General features: G+C 41.9%; 1 protein-coding gene across 1 annotated transcript; it reads right to left on the bottom strand.

Annotated features, from left to right (window-relative positions):
• Positions 1 to 2,764: 2,764 nt before the first annotated feature.
• tmem175 (transmembrane protein 175) lies at positions 2,765 to 12,319 on the bottom strand (the record flags this gene model as incomplete). The annotated part of the gene is made up of 10 exons (XM_079251195.1): positions 2,765 to 3,437; positions 5,402 to 5,537; positions 5,612 to 5,690; positions 8,797 to 8,961; positions 9,039 to 9,122; positions 9,202 to 9,237; positions 9,327 to 9,378; positions 9,452 to 9,573; positions 11,265 to 11,303; positions 12,122 to 12,319. 10 exons carry the CDS (start codon positions 12,317 to 12,319, stop codon positions 2,765 to 2,767), a joined length of 1,584 nt encoding a protein of 527 aa, XP_079107321.1.
• Positions 12,320 to 24,911: the final 12,592 nt, after the last annotated feature.

Genomic DNA, 24,911 nt, shown 5'->3' with positions numbered 1-24,911 from the left:
TAAATTCCAGTTTAACTACATGAATTGTTTTATTTAAACAAACATTACATTTTTTTTCATAAAATATATATTACAAGGTGGAGCTTTGGTGTTATATTTGAAGATTTTATAGCGGTTTTTATGCTTGGACCCTTTGACCTCGAAGGTCACCTGAGGGTGATAAAATCACGTGTTTAAAACCATCTGGAAATAAGAGTCCAGGTTTTAGATATTTTCCTGCTCAAACACAACGATGTGGAGAGCTTAAGCTGAAAGTTGGATCCATTTCCTCTGAATCAGGCATGAAACATGTAAAATATGCAGGACCACAGTTTGAGATCCCTGATAAAAGGGGATAAAATGTCAAGAACCACTAAAAAAAAGGGGGAAAATTCAATCTTGTATTTAGCCATTCGGTATCATCATGACTGCAATAAGAATATGTTGTAATGTATAACGAACATATGTCTCCGTTTCCGACGTGTAAGCAAAGCCTCATCCACAAGTTAAACTAATTATTTAGTCCAAGCGAAACAAATGCAAAAGATTAGATGTTAAAACTGATTTCTAAACAAGTTCACACAACAAAAGAGCAGAATTCATCACAATGTACAGAACATAACACAGAACGATTACATTCTGATTATAAAGGCCTTGAAGCACTTACTCCGAATATTTCGTACGAATAATTTGCACTGAAATATTATTTATTTTTTACTGAATCAATGGAAAAGTCAATGGAAACCTTCATGGCAGTGATAAAATTTTGTCAATAGATTATTGTTTGAACACAACGGTGTACAGAGTGGTGGTCCAGCTTCAGGTCCTGGACTAAACAAGTCCTCTCTTTTCTAGAACATGATGAACCCGATGCCTCTTTTTCCTTTTCGGCACAATATCGTCACTTGATGTGGAATCTATCTTTGTTTTTCGTACCTTACAAGTTTGTTTTAGAATCTACATCATTTATTAGCAATTCCGTTTCGCACTTGGAGGGCAGAGACAAAAAAAAACATCCATTTCACCCCCAAATTAGGTGCAATTTCATGTCTTTATTGGCATCGGTGCCGGTGTGGAAAGGCTTTAGACTGAAGTCACTAAATGGTCTCAGGAACTCTGATCAGAACCACTAAATGTGTTCCAACTTAATACCACAGAATAGAAGCAAATAAATAAATTATTTATGTAAGTAAATTGCAATTTGAGACAAACTGAGCTACATGGATAGCTAGCATATTTGAAGGCACATTTAATGCAGTAAATACTTTATATACATCTTGTTTTTATCTATTGCGTTGCAGTCGGCCTGTTTCTCCATTTCAGAGCGCATCCAGTGTGTGTGTGACAGCAGCAACAACCCAAAACCAGGCTGGCCGGATTTCTTCATTAAGCCTTAAAACTCCACTATATCGCCGATACCCCTAACTGCTATCGCTTGCATAATCATCAGTTTATCAGGAACGGTGGTGGATAACTGGTCCTTTAGATAATCTACTGAAGTTTTCCAGGCATTTCTATCCCGTTCAGGAGGTTTACAATCCAGCATACAGTGTTTATTCAGTCACTCTATGTAGTACATCCATAATTATCCATGATAACACCCTTATTTCTCACATTTTCATCCTAAAAAATAGCACTACTAGAGGCCTTTTGAAACTGATGACCAATACGGTAGCTTTAAGTGGACGATAATGTCCAATCAGGAGCAGAAAAACATCAACAAGTGAGCAGAAAAGAAGAAAAATAAAGGTCCCCTGTGTCTGCAATAAAGATGTTTCTGATACAAATTGGTGCCAAAAAGTAGCTCTGTTGGTTCAGTGAGGATAGTAGGTACATTAGGAAAAAGGTAAATAGTTTTTGTTTTGATTTTGTTTCAATGTCATTACAAAGCAATGTCAGTAATAAATTCTGTTAGTTGGCCTTTATGTGCCATCTCTACACCGTCACCATGCACCTTTATAGCCTCATAAACAAATAACCGAGATTGTACGTTGTTGTCACCAAACTCAAAACAAGCATTTCTTTCTCTGTAAACATCTCAGTCTCAACATTTGATGGGATGTTTTTCATTAAACATTGGTTTTAATCACATTGTTGGACATTGTATTTGGTTTTTACTTCCACTTTCCAGGCTTAGCTTCTTAACGTTTTACACATATCTGACATAAAAATAGTGCAATGAAGACTTGTATGGCCATAACTGCTCAGTGTTTAAAGTGCAGAAGCGGCTAGTAGTTAAACTCCAATGATTTTAATCACCTGAACACAGAAAAATAAAAATTTACCCCATAACGCTTACAGTTCTTTCCTTACTTCTTGACTTAACATGATTAGAAAATCCACTGTGTATGGATAGAAGGTAAGAAGTAAATTAAAGCAGTTGGACGGCTTGCAGTGTGCATTAGGAACATATAAATGATGCATCTGTGCATGCTAGTGCCAGCTGGGCGTATCAGTACAAGCCCACTCACACTGATTGTTAATTAACTGCTAATCTGATTAGCATTAGACTTAAGAGAATTCGATGAATAGGCTTTGGTTGTCTTCTGTACCATGAATGTCAACAAACTGGACATTTTCTTTGTCTCCATAGGATCCATTTAGCTTTGTTTTAATCCTATTTGTACAGACTTCATCTCAAGATTTAAGCAAGTTTGATTGTTGAAAAGCTGTTACAGACTTTTCATTTTGTTCCTATTTAAACCCCACCAGGCTACAAGAAACTCTTCCTGTGGCCAAGCCTTTCAGCGTTTATACCTCACAGCTCTTTCACGCTACATGTCAGCTAGGTAACTACGGCATTAAATGGCATTCTTGTTTCGTCAGCTTCCTCCTCCACAACTCTTCTAAGGTTGTGCTGGTTGGGACAGAAAATCATCCGTAGCAGTGCTAACCCGATACGAACTAAAACCCTCAGCAGAAGAAAAGCAAAAGGCACTGTGATTTCCATCAGGTGGAAGATGGGAGCGCTAAATTTACTCAATATACAAGTGAGGAAAAACGTCCCCAAAGCAACGCAGGGGTACAGAGCTAGCTTGGCTAGCATAAACACGTGCTCACGCCCATCATACCACACGTAAGGGTGCAGGGTTTCCTGTTCGTTGTAAAGAGCAACCACCCATATGGCAAGCTGAAATATACCAGCGAAGAAGACAATCACACAGCTAATCTGAATGGCTTCCAGTTCGTTGCGAGAGTTGTCCGGGAACTCATGTGTTAGCTGGTAGGCTAAAGGTAAACCTCCAACAAATGCCAAAGAGAAGGTGTTCAACAAGCCCATGAAGCGCGTTGCCTTGGTGACATGAAGGAAGAGTGAGTGATGGACAAACCAGAGGAGGCCGACGGTGACGAAGGAACCGAAGTAGGCGAGGTACTCTGGGCCGTAGTCCTGCAACGCAGCTATGAGGCTACCGCCATACTGCTTCTGCACGACCGTCAGATCTGGAACATTGTCTTCGCTGAATGGAAGAAACACAAAACCCTTCAATTGTTAAATGTAGACACACTAATTAATATTCCATTGGTTGTATTGAATCATATGACCTGTGTGGCCTCGTGTTCAGGTACATCTCAGAAAATTGATTTGGGGAGCCATGTTATCTGCTGGTGTTGCTCCACTGGGTTTTCTGAAGGTCTCAGTCCACACAGCATCTAGCAGGACATTTTAGAGCACTTCATGCTTCCTTCTGCTGACAAGCTTTATGGAGATGCAGATTTCATTTCCCAGCAGGACACCTGCCTACACTGCCCAAGGTACCAAAAGCTGCTTCAATGACCACGGTGTTACTGTGCTGGATCGGCCAACAGACCCACCTGAGCTGAACCCCGTAGAGAACCTGTGGGGTGTTGTCAAGAGGAAGATGAGAGACACCAGACCCAACTATGTAGATGACCTGAAGGCTGCTATCAAAGCAACCTGGGCTTCCATTACACCTGAGCAGCGCCACACGCTGATGGCTTCCATTGCCGCACCGCATTCATGCAGTAATTCATGCAAAAGGAGCCCAACCAGGTACTGAGTGCAGGGAAATGAACATACTGTTCAGAAGCCTGACGTTTCTGTTGTAAATATCCTTTTTTTTGTCATTGATCTTATGTAATATTCTAATTTTCTGAGACACTGCATTTTGGGTTTTCATGATCTATAAGCCACAATTATCAAAATTTTAAGAAATAAATGTTATAAATGTTTCACTATGTGTAATGAATCTATATAATAAATAGGTGTCACATTCTGAAATTAGTGGTAAAAAATATTGAACTTTTTCATTATATTCTAATTTTCTGAGATGTACTTGTACTACCAAAGTGGTGGTCAAAGACACTAAAATAACCAATCTACAAGTGATGATGATTAGTTATTAATATGTAATCTCTCTCCAAATATGTTTGTTTTTGTAATGTTGTATGACTTTTTCATGAAACTTCTGTAAAATGTGCTATTTCATGTGTAATATTTAGACAGGTGTAGTAACAATGTTTCACCAGTAGATGGTGCATGGAGATTGTGAGTTACTGGTTAGCTCCAGTTTCCCTCATAATCTGACAGGCTGGAAGAGCAAAGATCAAGTCTCCATCATTTCTGCTTTGTCTTCCAGGTGAGAAGCACCTCAAAAATTGTTTAAAATATTGCATCTTACTAATAAATGATTTGCGGGAATTTGAGTTAAGAACTTTTAGGGTCTTAGAACTTTTAAAAGTTTTACTGCTGCAGCACGCCTACTCAATCAATAGGTAATTGCTAACTTCGTGATTCTGTCACAATATTTATATTTTTAGTGAATATTCATACTCTTTTAACGACTAATAAAAACATTTTTAAGAAAATGTGTGGTGAGAAATCCAGTGACTTTCTCTGGTCCTATTGAAGTCTTGACGCCCATTTCTGCTGTCTTACAGGCATAAATGGGGACTTCAACTATAATCATACGTCACCTCCCTCATACTTCCACACATATCTTTACGTTGCCATGGTTATGTCAGTTCATCCACACCAGGGCAGTGCTGAGTTAAAGAGTTCACTTTCATATTTCTGCACCAGTTGCTATGAAGTTGTTTACAACCATCTAAAAACATTAAATTAACAATAAAATAACAATAAAACCAAAGGTTTTTTACTGTTTTCTCAACTTCTGTGTTGTCTTCTGCTACTTTTAGTTTGACTGTTTCTGTGCTGTCCCTTTCCTGTTCATCTTCTTCTCTGGCAAAATGTTCAGTTACTTTTTACTAAAACCCTCTTTTCCCTTTTTTATGAGCATTACAATCAAGAATCCTTGATTGTAATGCAATTGTAAATACATTAACAACATCGGTCTACAATGAGCTGGGTTGACCACCACTTGGTGCTACGCAGAGCGAATGATGTCACATGAATGTAAATACCGGTACATTCAAGGTGGAACATAATGTAAATGAAACAAACCATATGTCCAGGATGAGAAGCGTTGCTACGATGGCATAAACCCCATCGCTGAACGCCTCCACTCGCTCTTTACTGAGAGGCTCGTTAGGCAGGTAGGTGTAAAACAACATGGAGTCTGGAGTCTCCTCCACCTGACCTGAAAAGGACAAGACGCGGTTTATGAACAGAAACAAATGGGTTTGGTGAGAGAGACGCGGCCTCTGTGCTTACCGATGGCTTTGCTGCGACACCACCTCAGGCACTGGGAGATGTAGGGCAGGAAGATGACGATGGCCAAGAGTACGTAAGACTGGAGGAGAAAACAAACATGTCGGAAGACGGGATGAAAGATTTTAATGTTCAAGACCAGGATGGCAACAGATCAGGGTGATCATCAGGTGTTTATCGTGACAACATACTAGTTTCTATTTCAGTTTCAGGTTTTGTGCCATTTAACGACTCATTCATTCATCCAAATCATAACATATCAGATTGTATCAGATTGTATCATTGTATTGTATCACAATGTATCGTTAAATATTGTATATTTTATCACAACACTTCATGCTGTATGTATAGCATCGTATTAACATATCGTATCATATAGTATTGCATTATAACGTGTTGTATCATTACGTATCGCTAAATATCGTATAGTATTTTATCGCAACGCATCATGCTGTAAAAATAGCATCGTATCATAACATATCGTGTCATGTAGTATTGTATTATAACGTATCGCTACATATCGTATAGTATTTTATCGCAATGTATCATGCTGTATATTTAGCATCGTATCATACCATATTGTATTGCATGGTATTGTGTTATAACCTGTTGTATCATAATGTATAGCTAAATATCATATAGTATTTTATCGCAACGTATGATGCTGTATGTATAGCATCGCATCATAACATATAGTATTGTATTGTATTATTATGTGTTGTATCATAACGTATCGCAAAATATCGTATACATTTTTATCGCAACGCATCATGCTGTATGTATAGCATCGTATCATAACATATCGTATTGCATGGTATTGTATTTTAACGTGTTGTATCATAACATATCGCTAAATATCGTACAGTATTTAATCGCAACGCATCATGCTGTAAATATAGCATTGTATCAAAACATATTGTATCGTATTGTATCATTACGTATCTGTAAATATCGTAAAGTATTTTATTGCAACGCATCATGCTGTAAATATAGCATTGTATCATAACACATTGTATTGTATCATATCGTGTGATTGTTTATCGCAACGTATCATGCTGTATGTATAGCATCGTACCGTATTGTGTTTTATCATGTAGTATCGTATTGTACCGTATGATATTATTGTATTGTAACGTATCATTACATATCACATAGTATTTCATTGCAACATATCAAACTGTATAACATTCTAGCGTATCATGTCATATTGTATCATATTGCATCGTATTATATAGAGTTAAACTATCAAATTATATTATGTAATATTATACAACATTACATCGTTGAATAATTTTGGATTCAATTTGGACGGTTTAGATACAGGCTGTCACTGTAGCAGAACATTTAGTTGTTGATTCATGGTTGTTGTTTTTTTTGTTTTTGTTTGGTGGTTAATCGTCATCTTAAAGATGTGATTTCCACGACCCTCCAGATAACACTAGTTGGTGTTCGCGACCCCCACACGATGACTGCGTGATTATGTGATATATCAGACAGGTCGCCCTGTGGAATCCCCCTCATGTAAGGCTGGAAAAATTGCAGAATCTTCATGAATATTGAGGATAAAGTGGTTTTGGTGGATTTGATGTAACAAGGCATCTTCCTGCCTAAAATCAGCTTCTCTTAGAGCTGGGATGAATCGGATTTTAATCTCAACTACGATCTGGGTTTTCAACGATGATAAAAATAAAAGGGTGTGATTATTTTTCTCTCTGCAGTTTCCTCTCCTGCTGTCTTCAGCTGCTAATCGAGCGTCTCTGGCGTTGCAGCGCTGTGCTGTAAACTCCTCCCACAGCCGCTTTGCTTTCATTCAGACACTGTTGCCAACTTGGAGACTTTCTCACTAAATCTGGAGACTTTTTTTGTTAAAAGTGACAAATCTAGCATCTTTTACAGGAGTTATTAGTGACTTTTCTGGTGTTTTGGCGACTGACTTGAAGGCACATATTGTTCTGCAGTTACTGTAAGGAAGGAGCAGTGGGAGCCTCTCCCGTCCTAAAGCACTCCCAGGCGGCCAGTCTCAGTCGGCTCCGGCTGCAGGTCAATGTAGAATAACTGCAGTAGGTTGTGGAAGTTCACCTAAACATAGTTTATACCATTGTCACTGACAACTGGCTGCATTATTTTCCTATACATAGTTCGGCCAGTTAAACACTGTAATATCCCTCCGTTATGGGGCGTTACCATAGCAACACGTTAACCAGCTGGTTCAGATCAGCCGTCTTTTAACAGGTGAATGAGAGAAACGCGCTGCAGCCTGACAGCGGTTGTTTGGCATAAAACGTACATCCAGGCCAACGTAAAATAGTTCCTATATAAGCGGTAAAAGCGGATTAAACAACTCGGAACCGTACATTAGACGGTTATAATGCACGACACGGAGTCTAGAACACCACGACGCGCAGCGATGTTTAAAAATACTGGATAATTGTGTTAAATAATCGAGATTTCAGTTTCAGTCAAAAATAATTGTGATTATAATTTTTGTCATAATCGAGCAGCCCTAGCTTCTCTCATTGAGATAATACCAAATTCAAATGTATACCTCCGCCAAGGAGGTTATGTTTTTATCAGCATTTATCAGTTTGTTTTATTTGTCTGTTTGTTTGTTTGTGTTCAAGATAACTCAAAAGGTTATAGACAGATTTCATAACATTTTCAGGAATTGGTGTAAATATGAAAAGGAAGAACTGCCTTAATTTTGGTGGTGATCCGGATCACCGTTTGGATCCAGGAATTTTTTTAAAGACCTTGGCGGAGTTTAGTGCTCTCCGAATGCTAATGTTGTTACGTCCATCAAGAAGGTGGCCCAAGTGTCATCCAGAACAGGAAGAACATTCTGGATACTACCATCCAGAACCAGAATACGACCATACAGAACATGACCAAGTATTCATCGCTGCAAGAGAACAAATATGCAACAAACACCACAATGTAGCCGAGATATGATGGATTCATTATCATTGTGTCTGGAATCTTTATCTCCGTATTAATGGTTACATTTTGGCCCTTGAAAAAATCCCACTTAATTTATTTTAAAAATGTAGCCGATTATATTTTTTATAATTATCTGGTGACCCCCTGAAAGGATCTTGCGAACCCCAATGGGGGTCCTGACCCCCAGATTGAGCAGCACTGCTCTAATGGCCATTGTTAAACATGAAAAGAGGAAAAGTTCAGCCACCGACCAGCTGGAAGAAGATGAAGGAGAAGATGCTGGCAAAGAAGCACATGATGGGAACTCGCATGATGACTTTGAGGATGTGGTGTTTATAGAACGTCTGGTTCTCTGAGATCTGGATCTGTTCGTTGAGCAGGAAGGGCCGGCTGAAGGCGTACAACACGATCACCGACTGGAGAAACGAGAGAAATCTGAGATGTTTGGTTCTGGGTCCGATCTGAACTGCAGATGTAGATTCAGACTCTTCACCTGGATGAGTCCGATCACCATCACACAGCCGCAGAACAGTAAAATCCCCAGGATGTTCTCAGGGAAGGTGGCCATCAAGGAAAACTGCAAACAGCAGATTTGTTCGTTTGTCTGTAGAAACGTGGCGAGAAGCAGAGGAGAGCCTGCAGGGACTCGTACTCACGGTGTACGGCAGGAAGGTTATCAGCATCATGCAGGCCTGAAACGGATCCAAAAGCAGAACTTCAGGTTAGAAAGAAGAAACGTCGCTGCAGGAGGAGAGTTCACTCACAAGCCGAAGAAACTCACGAGGTTCAGCAGAGCCAGGCAGTCATCGATGCGCACGATCACTTGAAACAACCTGCGGAGACGAGAGAGGAGCTGCTGCAGCTGCAACAAGATCAACGGTTTGTCCTGCGAGCGGCGAGGATTACCTGATATGAGCCGCCCACGCCAACGTCACGATGAGGAACGTCATCAGATACACGGCGATCTTCGTCGTCAGCAGCAGCTGAACGCTCTGCCTCAGCTCCTGCAGCAGGAGAAGCAGGCTGGTGTTCAGGCTGGAGGAGCCACAGTCCTGCATGTATCCCTGCTCCAACGCAGCTGACTCGCACTAATCCCTCACTGTGCAGAACTTCGTTGGCTGATTGAAGCCAGGTGTGTTGGAGCAGGGAAACATGCAGGATTATAGCCCTCGAGGACCGACTCTGGGGACCCCTGGCATACACTCACCGGACATTTCATTAGGAACGCCTGTTGGATCACCTAATACGAGAACAAGCAATGGAGCCTGTTTGATAGGCTGGGAAGCTAAATCCACAGCTTTGGACCCAAACTGGAAAAATCAGGATGATACTGGAACTCCTGACCTGCTGACCGGAGGGAGCGAGAAGCACGTAGAGCTGCGACGGGTCAGAAGAAAGAAGCTTTAACATGCAAGGAAGACCTGGAGCGATGCTGCGGTTGGACCGACCTGCAGCCCGACTGAGCGGGCCAGGACCGGACCAGGACCGGACCAGGACCGAACCAGGAGAGGACCAGGACCGAACCAGGAGAGGACCAGGACCGGACCAGGAGCGGGCCAGGACCGGACCAGGACCGGACCAGGACCGGACCAGGACCGAACCAGGACCGGACCAGGACCGGACCAGGAGCGGACCAGGACCGGACCAGGACCGGACCAGGAGCGGACCAGGAGCGGACCAGGACCGGACCAGGACCGGACCAGGACCGAACCAGGACCGGACCAGGACCGGACCAGGAGCGGACCAGGACCGGACCAGGACCGGACCAGGAGCGGACCAGGAGCGAACCAGGACCGGACCAGGACCGGACCAGGAGCGGACCAGGACCGGACCAGGAGCGCCTGCCGGGAGCAGCTGCAGGCGTCCGAACGGAAAGCATCCACTACAGTTCCCAGATTATGTTCAGATGCAGCAGGTTTTTATCTTCGACAGACGGCTAAAATGGAAAACGCAGGATTTAACCCAGCATCCATTTTCACACCTAAACCAGTAAAAACTGGCTTTTCATAAGGAGCAAGAAAAGGAGCTCACTGGGTTTCCTGCTGGCAGGACCCTATGAAAGACTACGGCGTCGACCCCACCACTTTTGTTTTTGCTTCAAGCTGATAAAAAAAAAAAAAAAAAAGAAGCTTTTCATGGGGATAATAAAGATCTATTGCTGTGTTTAACCCTTTATGGGGCAAGTGATTATTTAAGATCACTTTGTTTCCTTTCATATTCAGCATGAAACTTTTTTTTTGTTAATATAACAACAGAATGGAGGTCTTGGTTCAGACCAGAAGGACAATATTTAATTTGAAGGTATTTCTAGGGTTAAATCACACTGCATACATCTAACTAGGTTATTTTAACATAAATGGTTTATCAGTTTATATTACTGCTATTTTTATTATAACCTTTAGAAGAGAAGTTTTATCATTTTTAATGAAAGTTTAATGATTTTATTATTTAGTTTGTATTAAATCTTCCTAACTTTCCCCCCATATGGCGCCTCTGCCTGCAGGGTCCAAACGCGACGACTTCAGCCTGACCAAAGTGCTGCGGAGCGGCTTGGTTTAACCTCCACATAGCCCGCCGGAGCAGGACGATGCAACATGTCACACATCTGCAGCAGCTGTCTGATGCTTCACGTCACCTTGATGGATCTAAAACCCGCAGAATGAAGCCTAATGAAGCGGACGGTGAGCGTATTCCTGAGGATGATTTAATTCAGATTTACCTCGTTATCTTCCACTTTGGTGTGAGCAACGGGTAAAATCTGCGGATGGAAGACAGAGAAGTCACTGAGTCTGCAGAAATAATCAGACATGTTTTACATTTTCAGCGTTTCCAATACAACAGCAGCAGCTGTTCACTGAAATGAATTCTGATTATTAAACATGTTTTATTAGAAGCTTGTGACAAATATTTGTCTTTAATCTGGATTTATGAACCCAGATCTTTAAATAAGGAGGATTTTTGGTACATTAGGAGCAACTTGTGTCTGTCCAGGCAGAAATCAGCTCCTATGACTGCATTTTGTCGCAAAGTATTTAACATGTACAGGTTCTGAGCATCGGCCGGAAGTGTGTGTGTGTGTGTGTGTATGGATGTATGGTTGATGATGACTATTACATGTTGTTTATCTATTTACTTATTCTTTTTTTCCTGTTTGTAAATTTCTTTCTTTTTATTTTTGTAGACGCTGCTGCTCTTGTTTTGTGTCGTTACTTTTATTTAGAGGAAACGAGATGGTGCATCTCAAAGGTTTATTCCTCTATCAATAAATAAATGTTAAATTAGGATCATCTTATCTGGGTTTCATGTTATAACATTGTTATTACACATCTATAAATCATATAAAACTTTATAAAAGTATTCACACACTCCCAGTAAACTCTGGACTTTTCTGACAACAACACTTTCTGCATTTCACTTCAGCTGCTTTAGATTATTGTTTGGATTCTTCCTCATTACTCCAGTCGCCTCATTTCATCATCATCATCATCCTCCTCTTCCTCCTCCTCCTCCTCCTCATCATCTTCATCTTCCTCCTGCTGCGTATTGGATGCTACAGTTCAGATCTCAGTTTCTCACCATGACTGTAGCGATGATGGAGATGAGAGCATCGCTGAAGGCCAGCAGTCTGTGGGAGGACTGGGTGCTACTGGGGGCCTCCCAGTCGGACGGACTGGGGCTCTCCAGGAGAGAGGAAGGCGCTCCGCGGCTCCTCGCGCCCTTCTTCTCCATCTCCTCCTCGACGTGGTGCTCGATGATGTCGTCGCTTTCCCCCATCGTGGATCAGCTGCTGGACGGTTCTGTTTGCGGACTCACAGCTGACTGTGGGCGGAGAAACAGGAAGCAGCCGCGCGCGTGTTTTCCTGTCCTCTGCAGAGATCGTGTATGGAACAAGAGTTCTCACTCTGTACAAATACCAGCTCCACAATGCGTGTTTTCGGCAAAGATCGTCTATTAGACAAGCATACTCACTCTGTAGAAATAAAATTACGTGTTTTCCATGTACTATATTTCACTTCTACAGATGGAAGCTGTTTAATCTCTTGATAATTTTTTTTACTTTTATTTTATCCTACGTTGTTTTAGATATTCTGCTAAAATATTTGTCAAATAATTTTAAAGTATATTTTATTGAATATATCTTTATAATTTTCTTCTCCTTTATACACTAACATAATATTTCTAATTTAAGTATTTATTTCTCCCAGAGGAAGTTATATAGGGTTTATATACAGAGTATATAGAGCGGACTCACTGATGCTTATTGGTATAATTTACCATCCTCATCCATGCATGTGCTGGAAAACATGTTAAATTTGTGCACACTGTTGTGGAGACTGCATGGAAGGCTTAAAAATGAAACATTTTATGGGTAACATTGCAAATTAGAGGCAGATGCTGTAAAATAAGCTATTTATAATCTTTGTATTTGTGGAAAAAATGAACATTTTAGGGAATGAAACTTCTTCTTTAGATGTTTCAGCCTTTCGTTCAGTCGCCTGTCCAGATGATACGTGGAGGATCCTCCATCACACCTGTTGCTGCTGATCTCAGGTCCAGTTCTTGTGTCATGTGACAAACTTCAGCCTTTTTTCACCGCTTCCTTCAGCGTTGTCCTGACAGCCACGTTTCCATGGAGACCATGGACCAGCAGTGGATCATGGATCAGCTGGAGGTCCGCAAGCATCTCTCAGGTCCTGGTCCAGGTCTGGATTTCCTCGTGGAATTCCACTTCGTTCTAACGTGTGGATGAAACATATTTATCTTCCTGCAGATGAGAAACGGAAGGATGAAGAAAGAAAAACACAAAACACTGATGATTTTATCTCGCCTCTGCTCTCCTCGCTTCAAATGGGGTCATGTAGATAATTCTGCCTCTAACAGGAAGTGTGTGCTGTCCTTTAATTAATTTATCTACACACACACACACACACACACACACACACACACACACACACACACACACACACACACACACACACACACACACACATCACATCACCCTTCAGTAATCTGAACACGTTTACATGACTCTAAATGTCTTCTCAGACAGGAAACTTCCCGTTTAGACTGGTTTTACACCATACAGTTGTGCTCATATTTATTCATCCCCTTTCATTAAAGAAGGAAAAAAACAGCTGCCTGTAAAATAAGCTGTAATTGACTAAAGAAGTAATAAATCATTACATTATTTTCTAATTCTGGTTCAATAGAAATATTTTTTTAAAAAGCAAAAAAAAGGATAATTTATTACATATTCCATCAGTCATAAACTAATATTTAGTTGAACAATGCTTTAATGTTTCCGCTCCAGTCAGGTGTTTTCTGTTCCTCTCAGTCAGACTTCTGCACCTGTTGACAGGTATTTTGTCCCACTGTTCAACAGAAAAGTCTCTAATTTGTCCAGGACACATTTGTTTGTTTTTTGTTTTGTTTTACTTTCTTCAACTCAATTAAATGAAAAAACAGTGTCTTATATTACTAAATGATATTTTTGCACATTTTTAGTTCTTGTTCCTTTTTTAAGTCTCCAGTTATTTGAGTGACTGTTGTAAATGCAGCCTTTTCTTTAATGAAAGGGGATGAAGACATATGAGCACATGTGACGTGGAAAGCATCTGACTCCTGCGCGAGGCGCCTTTCTGCCTCCAGAGGACGACGTTACGCCACACCTGGACGTCTCTGCTCTCACTCACCTGTCTTCTCATATTCTTCAGCCTGAAGCACAAAGGCTTCACGAGAAGATTTGTCCTTAACAACGTTTCAAGAATAATTTGTGGTGAAACTAAAATGTTCTGATGGTTTTGATCTGATTGTTTGTAAATAAGTTGTTTTTAAAAAAAAAATACTTTAGATGTTTATGTTCATATCGGTTTAGTTTGAGGTGAAGGATGAGAATGAAGCCCCGAGGCTTGTGTGGACTCTTGTGTCTGACTTTATTACACATTTTATTCCAGCTCAGACTGGCCTCTGCAGGCAGAGCCTGAGGCAAACTGAGGCTGTGTCTGGAAATGATGCATCTGCCTTCAGGCTTATTCTTCTCTGAATACAGTGAATGTAAATGTGTGCCAAGCGGCTCCTCGGATGCTCAGTCGGACCATGAAGTAGGACTTTAGCAGCATGAAGTATCTACAGTTCAGCTGCAGGAAGCTGATTGTTTCCCGCTTCAGCAGAGAGAAATAAACACGATTTAAACTGGAAAACAAAACTTGCATTGAGATGAAGTTCTGGAGACGTTTTTTTTAAATCTTTAAATACAACAACTAGTCCAGATCTCTTCCTAAGCAGACCTAAAGACTGATTAACACAAGTTAAACAGAACCTCCTTGGCAGATGTCGTGCAGTTAAATACTGTTGCTGAAACTGTTTTATACAGACAAGATATAAAATATATTATATTATATTATATTATATTATATTATATTATATTATAGAGGTAAAAATTGATTAAAATGATATAAATTTGATCTATTTTATAATTTTAACATATAAAGTTTCTTTAAAAATATTGATTTTTATTTAAAATGCATAGAATAAACATTAAATAAAGCAAATAAAACGTGTCCAAAATAAAACTGAAACAGTCACTGAGAAATAAAATAGTTTTTTTTTTTTTTTTTTTTTTTTTCTTAAATTTATTTCTGTTTGTCATGTTTTCAAAAAGGAAATCCCATTAAACAGAAAACCCCTCAACGCGCCGAATGGAAGTTAATTTAATCCCATTGTTGGGAAGAATCCTTTAAAAAAAGCTGAACATCTGATCTGTTCTGGGAATCAGACATGTGAAATGTGTCACCACAGGGTGGCAGTGTAACCCTGTTAGTGTCTGTCATTCAGTAGAAGAAGGAGTTCTCTTCACCTGAAAGAGAAAAATGGAAAAATCTGTTCTCCAGAAATGATCTGAGGACATCTGGGATGTCCAGTTAAATCTGGGAATTTCCATCCAGTTCATCACATGGATGATTTTCCATGTCAGACTGGAAACAGCTGGTGAGTCTCATTTAAAAAAAAAAAAAAAAAAATCTTTGTCAGATCAGTCATGAATGTGCAAAAACTCCATCAAGCAGGGATGCAAACTGTTTTGTTTTGCTCTTTGCATTTGCTTTTTCTTATTGGTGTTTTCTGTTAATCAGTGGCCATGATGGAAACCTGGCTGGTCGGACTTTTGCATGAAAAAACATTTTAATACGAGTTTTAACCAAAAACTGCAACTTGTCAGAATGCATCACATAAACATGTATTTATACGTTGATCCACGTATGTGATTACCTGCAGCTGCCTCATTTTGCTGCCTGATCATTTCATCACACAAATGAGAAGATTTTTTTCCCTCTAAATACCAACGAGACCATGAGATCAGAATGCATCAGGTCCTTTCCGTTTCTTCCTCTTCAGTGTCCAGATGAAGGTGGGGGGGACTGAGGGTCATTCCAGGAGACGTGATAACCAGCCTGCCATGGCCAACCAGGGAGTCAGATTCAGACAACAGCTTTGTTTGGGGTCTGGGCGTCGTTTGGCTCAGCTTTAAGTCCTTAGTGGTCTCAGTCGGACTCCGAAACAGCCGAATCAGGGGTCAGTTTCTCCATCCAGCTCTGGAACCACAACCAGCCTGCCAGTTCGGACTGGATTGGCATCCAGTTTACGGCATCGTCCATCACAGATCTTCCAGATTGGCGACATACCAGGAAATCGCACACACCAACCAGTAGAAACCAGTGGTCATGAATCCAGTTGTGTAGAAATCCTCCACAGGAAGAAGCGACAGACACATGACCTTCATCATGTAACCACCAGCATGAACTCCGTCCGGACCTGCAGGCTCTCCTTCCTCCGTTCTTCAGGTAGAAAAGATCTGATCCATTACATGGAGAGACCAGCTGACCAGATCCGTGATTTAAATTCAGGAGGAAATGCAGAAAGATGCTCAGATTGATGGATTGACAATACAAAGAAGCATCATGTGTGTGTGTGTTGTGTTGTCTGACGGGAGCTGGCAGGAAAGATCTGCCGTACCTCTCCTTAAGACAGCATGGATGAAGGAGGTTCCCATTGCTGTCAGAGCGCCTTGCAGAGGGTGGAACGACTTGTTTCATATGGATTAAAGCTCAGTCATTGTCCTCCCATTACCAAACAACCTACACCAGGTCAGGAGAGTTAACTTACTGGTGGAGGAGAAGGCTGCAAGCTTTCTCCTTCTTGAGCTCCTTCTACCAGGAGAAGGCTTTCAAGATGGCCAACTGTCTTGGCGCTTCCCTACCGGCCAATAAAAACTATATAGACCGATAATAACGCTTAAAATTCAGAAGTGGGTTTTGACCAGACGACAGAATATTCTCCACAATGTCCCTTTAAGATGAGAAAATTCTGCGTATGAAGGCAGTGAATTTAGAAGAAAAGTCATTTGGAAAAGACAAAAACGAGATGAAAGACGTGATGTTTTGAGTTAAAGCCTGGTGGGATAAATCACTTTTAAAATGTTCCACTTTTAACCACGATCACGTGACCTTGTGGGCCTTCATCGTGTCCTTGGTAAGTGACGATCAACCGACGGGTCTAGGCGGCGCCAAGGAAACCAATAGCTGACATAAAAGCTTCTTTTCTAGTTTCTAAAAGATATATTGATGAAAGAGGAGCGTGCAGATGTTGCCTAGCAACGAAGAGCTGCCAGCACACACAGAGGTGCGCTTGTGAGGAAATCACAAGTCAAATCTGTGATTATGCAGAAAAAACTGGCCTTTTCTGTAAATGAGAGGAAAGTTTCACTCCAAAACAGCTTCGATTAGTTTTTTTTTTTTTTTTATCAAAGATACACCAGCAATTTCAGACCAAAGTAGCTCAAAATTCACATAAAACACATAAATAACCTGAACGCTGATCGACAAAGACACTTTGTTGTTAACAGTTTAGTTAAATGCAGGATTATTTATCATGTAAATCCAGGTTTGAACCCAGTTGGATGAAAGTTTGTAGCAAAACCATGAATTTTAGGAATAAAAACAACATATGTTCAGTGTTTTGTTTGGTCAGTTCAAGCCTTTAGTCTTCCTGTTTGCACAATCTAAGGACTCTGAAAGTCCTGGAAAGAAAATAAAGGATTTAACTCTGTAAAACTTGGATTAATGATTAAATAACAATTCCATGTCACTTTTTTTTTAGGCTGAAATGTGTATTTATTGGGTTTAAACTCACCAACAACTTCGCTGATGTTAGTCTCCAGGTAGATGAAAGTCTTTGCTGTTTAAATATATTTAAGATTATTTATCTTATTTCAGTGATCAGTTAATTTTGCATCGTTTGGTTTTCATTTTCTATAAATAATATGCTAAATTTTATGGAACAGATTGAAAGATTTTGTGAAGGAAACATCTCTGTAGAAGACAGAAGCATTTATTTCCATGGATTATTGGGACATTTAATTACATTCAGCTGCTGCGTGTTTATGTGGCGTCATTTTGTCTTCATTTATCTGTTTATCTCCACCTCATGTGCAGATATTGTCACGACTTCACAGGGGAATGTGTGAAAACTGGCAGAAAAATAAAACCGACGTCTGTCAGAGAGCAGACAGTTACGTAACAACGTGCACCAGATTGTGGATTTTATGGCTTAAATCCGAACTCCAGACAGCAGATTAACTCCAGCTTTTTCCAGCAACATGCGACATTTCTGTTGCCTCCATCGTCCGTTTGCGTCCGTTTGACGTGATAAAAACGTGACATGTCACCTTCACGCTCGTTTTCCTGTTTGTTGCTGAAACATTTGGGATTATGGTGCTTCCAGCCAGCTGTTTCAGACAGCTGCAGGCAAAACGTGCAGCTCAACACCTCAGGTTCATCCTGTCCTGCAATCTGCTGCTGCTTAGCCGCCGTCCGTCCTTCCAGCAGTAACCGATGACCACAAACTGATTTAATCTCGTGATCTTCAGATTTAAACACATTTTTCTCATCGATGGAGGTTAAGCAGCACCGCGTGGGGAGGATGGGAGGGTAGCAACAGACCTGCACATCTTTGTTGTTCAAATCATTTTCACTGACTGGTCGTTGATGATTAATGAAGAACTGGACTGGTGTGAGGAAAGCATCATCAATTGGCCTGAAGTCGACCTTACACGTTGGGAATCTCCATTTTCCACTAAAGCTCACTGGCTTGATGAGTGTGGATCAATATGGACGTATCGATAGCAGCTGCTTGCTTTTTTATGTCGATTTTCATGTGAGAATATTTTAGTAATTTGCTGTAAATGTGTAGATTATCACCAACTTTAATACGGTAGAAAGTAACTTTAAAATCAGGATCTTGTCTAAAGGATTGCAGCTGGTAGGAACTACTTTTCCTTCCGCCTGCTACATTCAGCTCTACTGAGGAAGCAGCAAGACGATAGTTCAGGGCTTTGCATCCGGAGATGAACAGCGACGGCGTTGCATGATGTGTGGGATGACATAGAAGTTTCTATAGCAACACCAAAAAGAGATAATATGATGAAATAGTGATGGAAGAGCAAAGAGAGACGCCATCCGTGGCGTCCTTTGATGCTACAGGCAGGTACCATCAGGTACTATTTGGTACCATCATGTACTATAAAGTACCATCAGAGACTATCAGGTATTATCAGGTACTATCTGGTAACATCAGGTTCTATGGGGTACTATAAGGTACTATAAGGTTGCAGGTGTTTCCACTGAACAGTGTTTAGCACGTTAGCCTCAAGTCTTGTAAAATCTTGTTCCTCTCACGAGTTTTCCCGAAAATTACAGCTTATGCAAAGTGTTATTTTGGGGTTGGTAGGAACGGCCCACTGAGCTTTAATTCAGCTCTTCAGAAACTTACGGGTGACGTCACGGAGGCTCCGTCCATCTTTCTATATACAGTCTATGATGGAAACGCACCTAGAGATGCCATGTTGCCGCCAACCAACCCCAGAACGTCGCAACGTCGACCAAAAAACCCTAATTGACATCCGACCATCAAACCATCATCCAAACAATCAAATGTAGAGACTTTCTAAAAACTTCCTCAGTACAAATGGCAGATTGGTCCCCTGATCCCCTCTCACATCTAAACTGGTTTCACTGGGGAGACACCGAGGTGGGGGGGGCATCTGTTAAATCGTCATCCCATCATATCTTTCATTTCTCCCCTCTTCATCTCATCCTCATGACCCGCTTCCCTCTCCTCTCCTCCTCGTCCTCATAACATGCTCGCTGGAGCGTCAACATGCTATTATAGAGACATTACCAACTCTGTGACCGTGTTCTCCTCAGACCCCCCGCCCGCCGGCGAGCCAGCCGTCTCCTCCTCAGACGTGACACCCGATAGCTTAATCAGTTTTGACAGGAGCAGCGACTTCCTTCGCAACCCTGCTGTCTGGATTTGCAGCTTATCACCTCGATGTAATAAACTCTGTCAGATGTAGCAGGCCTGCCGGGGGTGACGACTTCTTTAAAAGACCCCGTTGTGACCACCGTTCGGACACAGAGACTGGAAAACAGAACTGGGACCATGTCGGTATCCATGGGGACAAATATGACAATTTAAAGCAGGGGTGCCCAAACTTTTTCCCTCCAAGGGCCAAACTAAAAATGATCCAGTGAGCCGCGGGCCAAATGCTGCAGCTTTAAGGATGAAACACAAGAAAATGCACAGTTATTTATTAAATATTGTTCAATAGCAAATACAGTGTATTTTTTTCCTATCTGGGCAAATAAAATGTCGCATAAAAAATTAATATAGCAATAGAACAATGAAGCCATATTTAGAGGGGCAAGAAACAATAATTACAGCTACTAAACTTGAAGCAAGTGCAACGTATCAACAACCAGAAACAGTTCATGTGGAACAGGGCGAGTTGCTGTTACTTAGTGGAAAACATGAAGTTGATCTTTGGACATTACCTGTCTCTCCATGTTGGGTTGCAGCTCCGTCACTGGCCAGGTCATGGAGGTGTGAGTCAGTCAGGGTCCCTCTGAGTCTGGTCTTATTGGGGTTCGTGACACTGAAAGTGTCTTTTCATCAAAGTGTCTTGTTTAGTGTGAATAAAACAGTGTCACAAGGTTTGGTTGTTCGAAGCTGCTGGAAAACAGATGAAAAAGGATTTATTTACAGAATTTGGAAGTGAATGGAAAGGCATGAGTTCTTAAAGAGAGACCATAAAGGTGAGGTTTCCAGGACACTATGGTACCAGGCAGCGGTGGAGTGGCGGCTGTGCGGATACTTTTTAAGAGGAAGATTAGTCGACACAGTGAAGCTCCATGCTAGAAGTTCTGCTGGATGTTTCCCACGGAGGAAAAGAAATTATTTGAGGGTAAATAAGGTAATAGGCAAAGCAGCAGTTGTTTGCATGATAATGCATCACAGATGTGAGCGAACTGGCAGACTCAAGGAAAGAACTCAAGGTGCGTTTCTACGACACCTGGAATTGCACAAAAAACTAAATACCGCAAAAAAAGAAAAAGCGCTAATGGAAACATTTAGAAAAAGTCTCAAATGTTGCTATGAAGTTTTTACAGACTCATGAGGTGGTTTTTCAGACGTTTTGATATAGAAATATATCACAAAAGTGTGATGGAAGCACTTTTTTGCAATTATGTGCCTTGAATGTGTCGAGGCGGTCACGACCAGTTCGTTTCTGGTAAAGATGCCGCAGTGTGGAACAAACGACAGCGAATTTCAGAGTTTTAGAAAAGAAAGGGAGGGAGAAAAGCTGTGAAAAGTCATAGCAAATTGTCAGCAGCAAGTAGAAAACCCTAAAATAAGGCTAGGTGGCTACCATCAACCGTAATTCTTGTAAAATCTCATGAAAGGAACAAGATTTTATGACTAGGGGCTAACGTGCTAAACACTTCAATGGAAACAAATCGTAATTGTTGTTTGTCAAAACTTAAAAATATCGCTTTTATTTTGCAAAAAAATGTAATGGAAAGATAAGCTCTGTCTCCGACCAAGATATGCAGGATACCATCTCTGTTCACACGTCTCCAGTTCAGCTCCACATTCACATGGTAGGATCAGGATCTGCTGGAAACATCATGACAACATGGATCCATCCTGCCGTCAGGATCAACGCTTCAGGCTGCTGCTGCTGGAATGGTGGGGGGAGGTTTTCTGGTCCCAGTTTGGTCCCCTTAGTACCAGTATGACATGGTTTAACCTCCACAGCCTACCTGAGTCCTGCTGCTGACCATGTCCATCCCTTTCTGAGCACAGTGTAGCATCTTCTGATGGAAACTTCCAGCAGGATGATGCACCATGTCACAAAGCTCACATCATCTCCACCATGACGATGAGTTCACTGTCCTCCAACGGCTCCACAGTCACCAGATCTACATCCAGCAGAGCAGCTTTGGGAGGTTCTCATCATGATGTGTGATGCTTCATGTCAACATGGAGAAGATCTCTGAGGAATGCGTTGAATGTGACACCAAGAAGCACTAAAGCATTTCTGAAGGAAAAAGTCCAACTTGATGCTAGCAAGGTAGATAAAGCGGCAAATGTAGGTTGAATCATGTATGTAACTGGAAAGTGACAGTTTCCCAACAAATTTCAGGTAATTTTTTGCTTCTTTACAGTCTTGATACAGCAATCTGAACTGAGAACAAAACCTAAATACTTCAGAGTGTTGAATATTTACTCATCCTGGGGTTTTCAAATGCAAGATTTCAAAATAAGATACAAACACATGTTCGAAACCTTTGTGACCCATTTAATCCACTATAAAGATCAGTATCTCAGCATGTGAAGGAGTAAAACAGCTTCATGTTATTCGTGTTGCAGTGATGATGAGATGTAGAAATATTACTCAGGCTGAAGCATCATTAGTTTTATTAAAGACTGACATCATGGCAAACTGAGATGCTGCTCAGGAAATTAAAGCAGCTTTGATTTCACATTTTTTCTTTCTAATGAACATTAGAAAATGTTTTTTTTTTTTTAGATGAAGTTGGCCTGAAGCGTTGCATGGGAGTTGTACTGACGGGTATCCTCTATATCTTCCACGCAGCGTGTGCTGTATGGTCATGAAAAACAACTCCATCTTCCAGTAAAAAAAATATACAATACTTAATGCTACTTTTTATACCATTAATTCGTATTTTCCGTAGAGTTTAGTCCGATTCTGGGTGGTGGGGAAACTGGAGCAGATGAGAGGCGGGTACTCCTGGATAGGTCGCCAGTCCATTGCCAGTCTGGTCCCTGTACGACAGGTGTCAGAGCTTGGTCCACATTGCCCGTAGTAAGTCGGATTCGTTTCCGGTGAGGGTTGGACTCCGCCAAGGCTGCCCTTTATCACCGATTCTGTTCATAACTTATATGGACAGAATTTCTAGGCGCAGCCGAGGTGTTGAGGGGATCCGACTTGGTGGCCTCAGGATTGGGTCCCTGCTTTTTGCAGATGACGTGGTCCTGTTGGCTTCATCTGGTCGTGATCTCCAGCTCTCACTGAAACGATTCGCGGCCGAGTGTGAAGCGGCTGGGATGAGAATCAGCACCTCCACATCTGAGACCATGGTCCTCAGCCGGAATAAGGTGGATTGCCCTCTCCGGGTCGGGAGTCAGGTCCTGCTTCAAGTGGAGGAGTTTAAATATCTCGGGGTCTTGTTCAGGAGTGAGGGAAGGATGGAGCGTGAGATCGACAGACGGATCGGTGCGGCGTCTGCAGTAATGCGGACTCTGCGCCGGTCTGTCGTGGTGAAGAAGGAGCTGAGCCAGAAGGTGAAGCTCTCGATTTACCAGTCGATCTACGTTCCTACCCTCACCTATGGTCATGAGCTGTGGGTCGTGACCGAAAGAACCAGATCTCGTATACAGGCGGCTGAAATGAGTTTCCTCCGCAGGGTGGCCGGGCTCTCCCTTAGAGATAGGGTGAGGAGCTCAGTCATCCAGGAGGAGAACAGAGTAGAGCCGCTGCTCCTCCGCATCGAGAGGAACCAGTTGAGGTGGCTCGGGCATCTGGTCAGGATGCCTCCTGGACCTCCCTGGTGAGGTGTTCCAGGCACGTCCCTCTGGGAGGAGACCCCGGGGAAGACCCAGGACACGCTGGAGGGATTATATCTCTCGGCTGGCCTGGGAACGCCTCGGGATCCCCCTCGCAGAGTTGGCAAATGTGGCTGGAGAGAGGGAAGTCTGGGCTTCCCTGCTTAGGCTGCTGCCCCCGCGACCCGACCCCGGATAAGCAGCAGAAGATGGATAGATGGATGTTACGTTTCGCTTCATGTTATAATAAGGAACTGGTTGTTTGAACATGCAATGTCGCCGATTCAGCAAAGAAACAAGAAGATTAAAAGAGAAAAAGAGACATGGTGGACAAGATGGTCTTCTGCAGCCTGGAGAGAGCTAACAGGTCACATAGGATGCAGGATGGAGGCTGGATTAGCCGTCGATTGGCGGCGCTGACAGGAAAATGGCAAAACAAAGTATTTAGCATCTCTGATTTGGACATCATCGCTGCCTTAACTGCTGCTAATGTCTTTTTCCTTTCCAGAAGCTGCAGCCAAACACAAATATCACATAAGACTTTTTACATCACGTGTCTTCCAAGGAAAAAGAGTTTAAAATGATGTTGTGACAAATATTACAGTACAATTTCCTCCGTAATGACTTCTCCGACTCTTTCCTGTCTAAATCGATGCTCCTTGTTTCTCTCCTGTTCATCTCCTCATTTATACTTTGGTCATGAGTCAGAGTCCAGCTAACTTTTATTCCTCATCATCGCACTCTAACATTAATTTTCAGCTGTGTCGAGGCGCCACTATGAATAAACTGGGGACTCTCAGAGCCACAGGTTTGTTGTTTTCTGTGAGGAGGGAATAAACCATAACATCTGGGATCAGATTACAGCTTTTAAATGAAGTAGCGTTGTATTGTTTTAAGAAATGAACCTGAACTCAATGTCTGACAGAGAGACGAGCAAGTTCACAGTTTTTCTGCTCAGCTAAGGCGAGATCATGAAGTAGAGGGATCCTCGTCGCTGCTGCAGCAGCAAGATGTCCAGCTTTTATTTACAGTCTGCTGAGTTTACACTTCCTGCTGCATCGGCCCTGTTCAGCCGCATTTTATTGATGTGTCTATCTGCGAAACGGCAGCGCTGGCGATTGAGGTCAATTCCATTACACCTGGCATGTGTAGTGTCAACATGCCTCCGCCTGAGCGGGGCCTGGGGGGCTGCTGCGAGTGATTGCTCGGAGCTGAGATGAGAAAGCCTTGCTGCTTTGATCAGACATCTCTGGGAGACTGAGCTCATCTTTTTTCACCTGCATCCAGCTTCATGGAAGAGCAGGCACAGCTCAGACATTAGGGTGGACCTCCGCAGCACTTGAGCTTGTGAAGACCTCCGTCCTGCTTTACGTTCACACAGTTTGCAGTCACCATGCTTCAG

Source organism: Telmatherina bonti (assembly GCF_933228915.1).
Source record: "Telmatherina bonti genome assembly, chromosome: 13".
Classification (NCBI taxonomy): Eukaryota; Metazoa; Chordata; class Actinopteri; order Atheriniformes; family Telmatherinidae; genus Telmatherina; species Telmatherina bonti.
The sequence above is the reverse complement of the archived record's forward strand: the minus strand, read 5'-3'. Positions and strand labels throughout refer to the sequence as shown.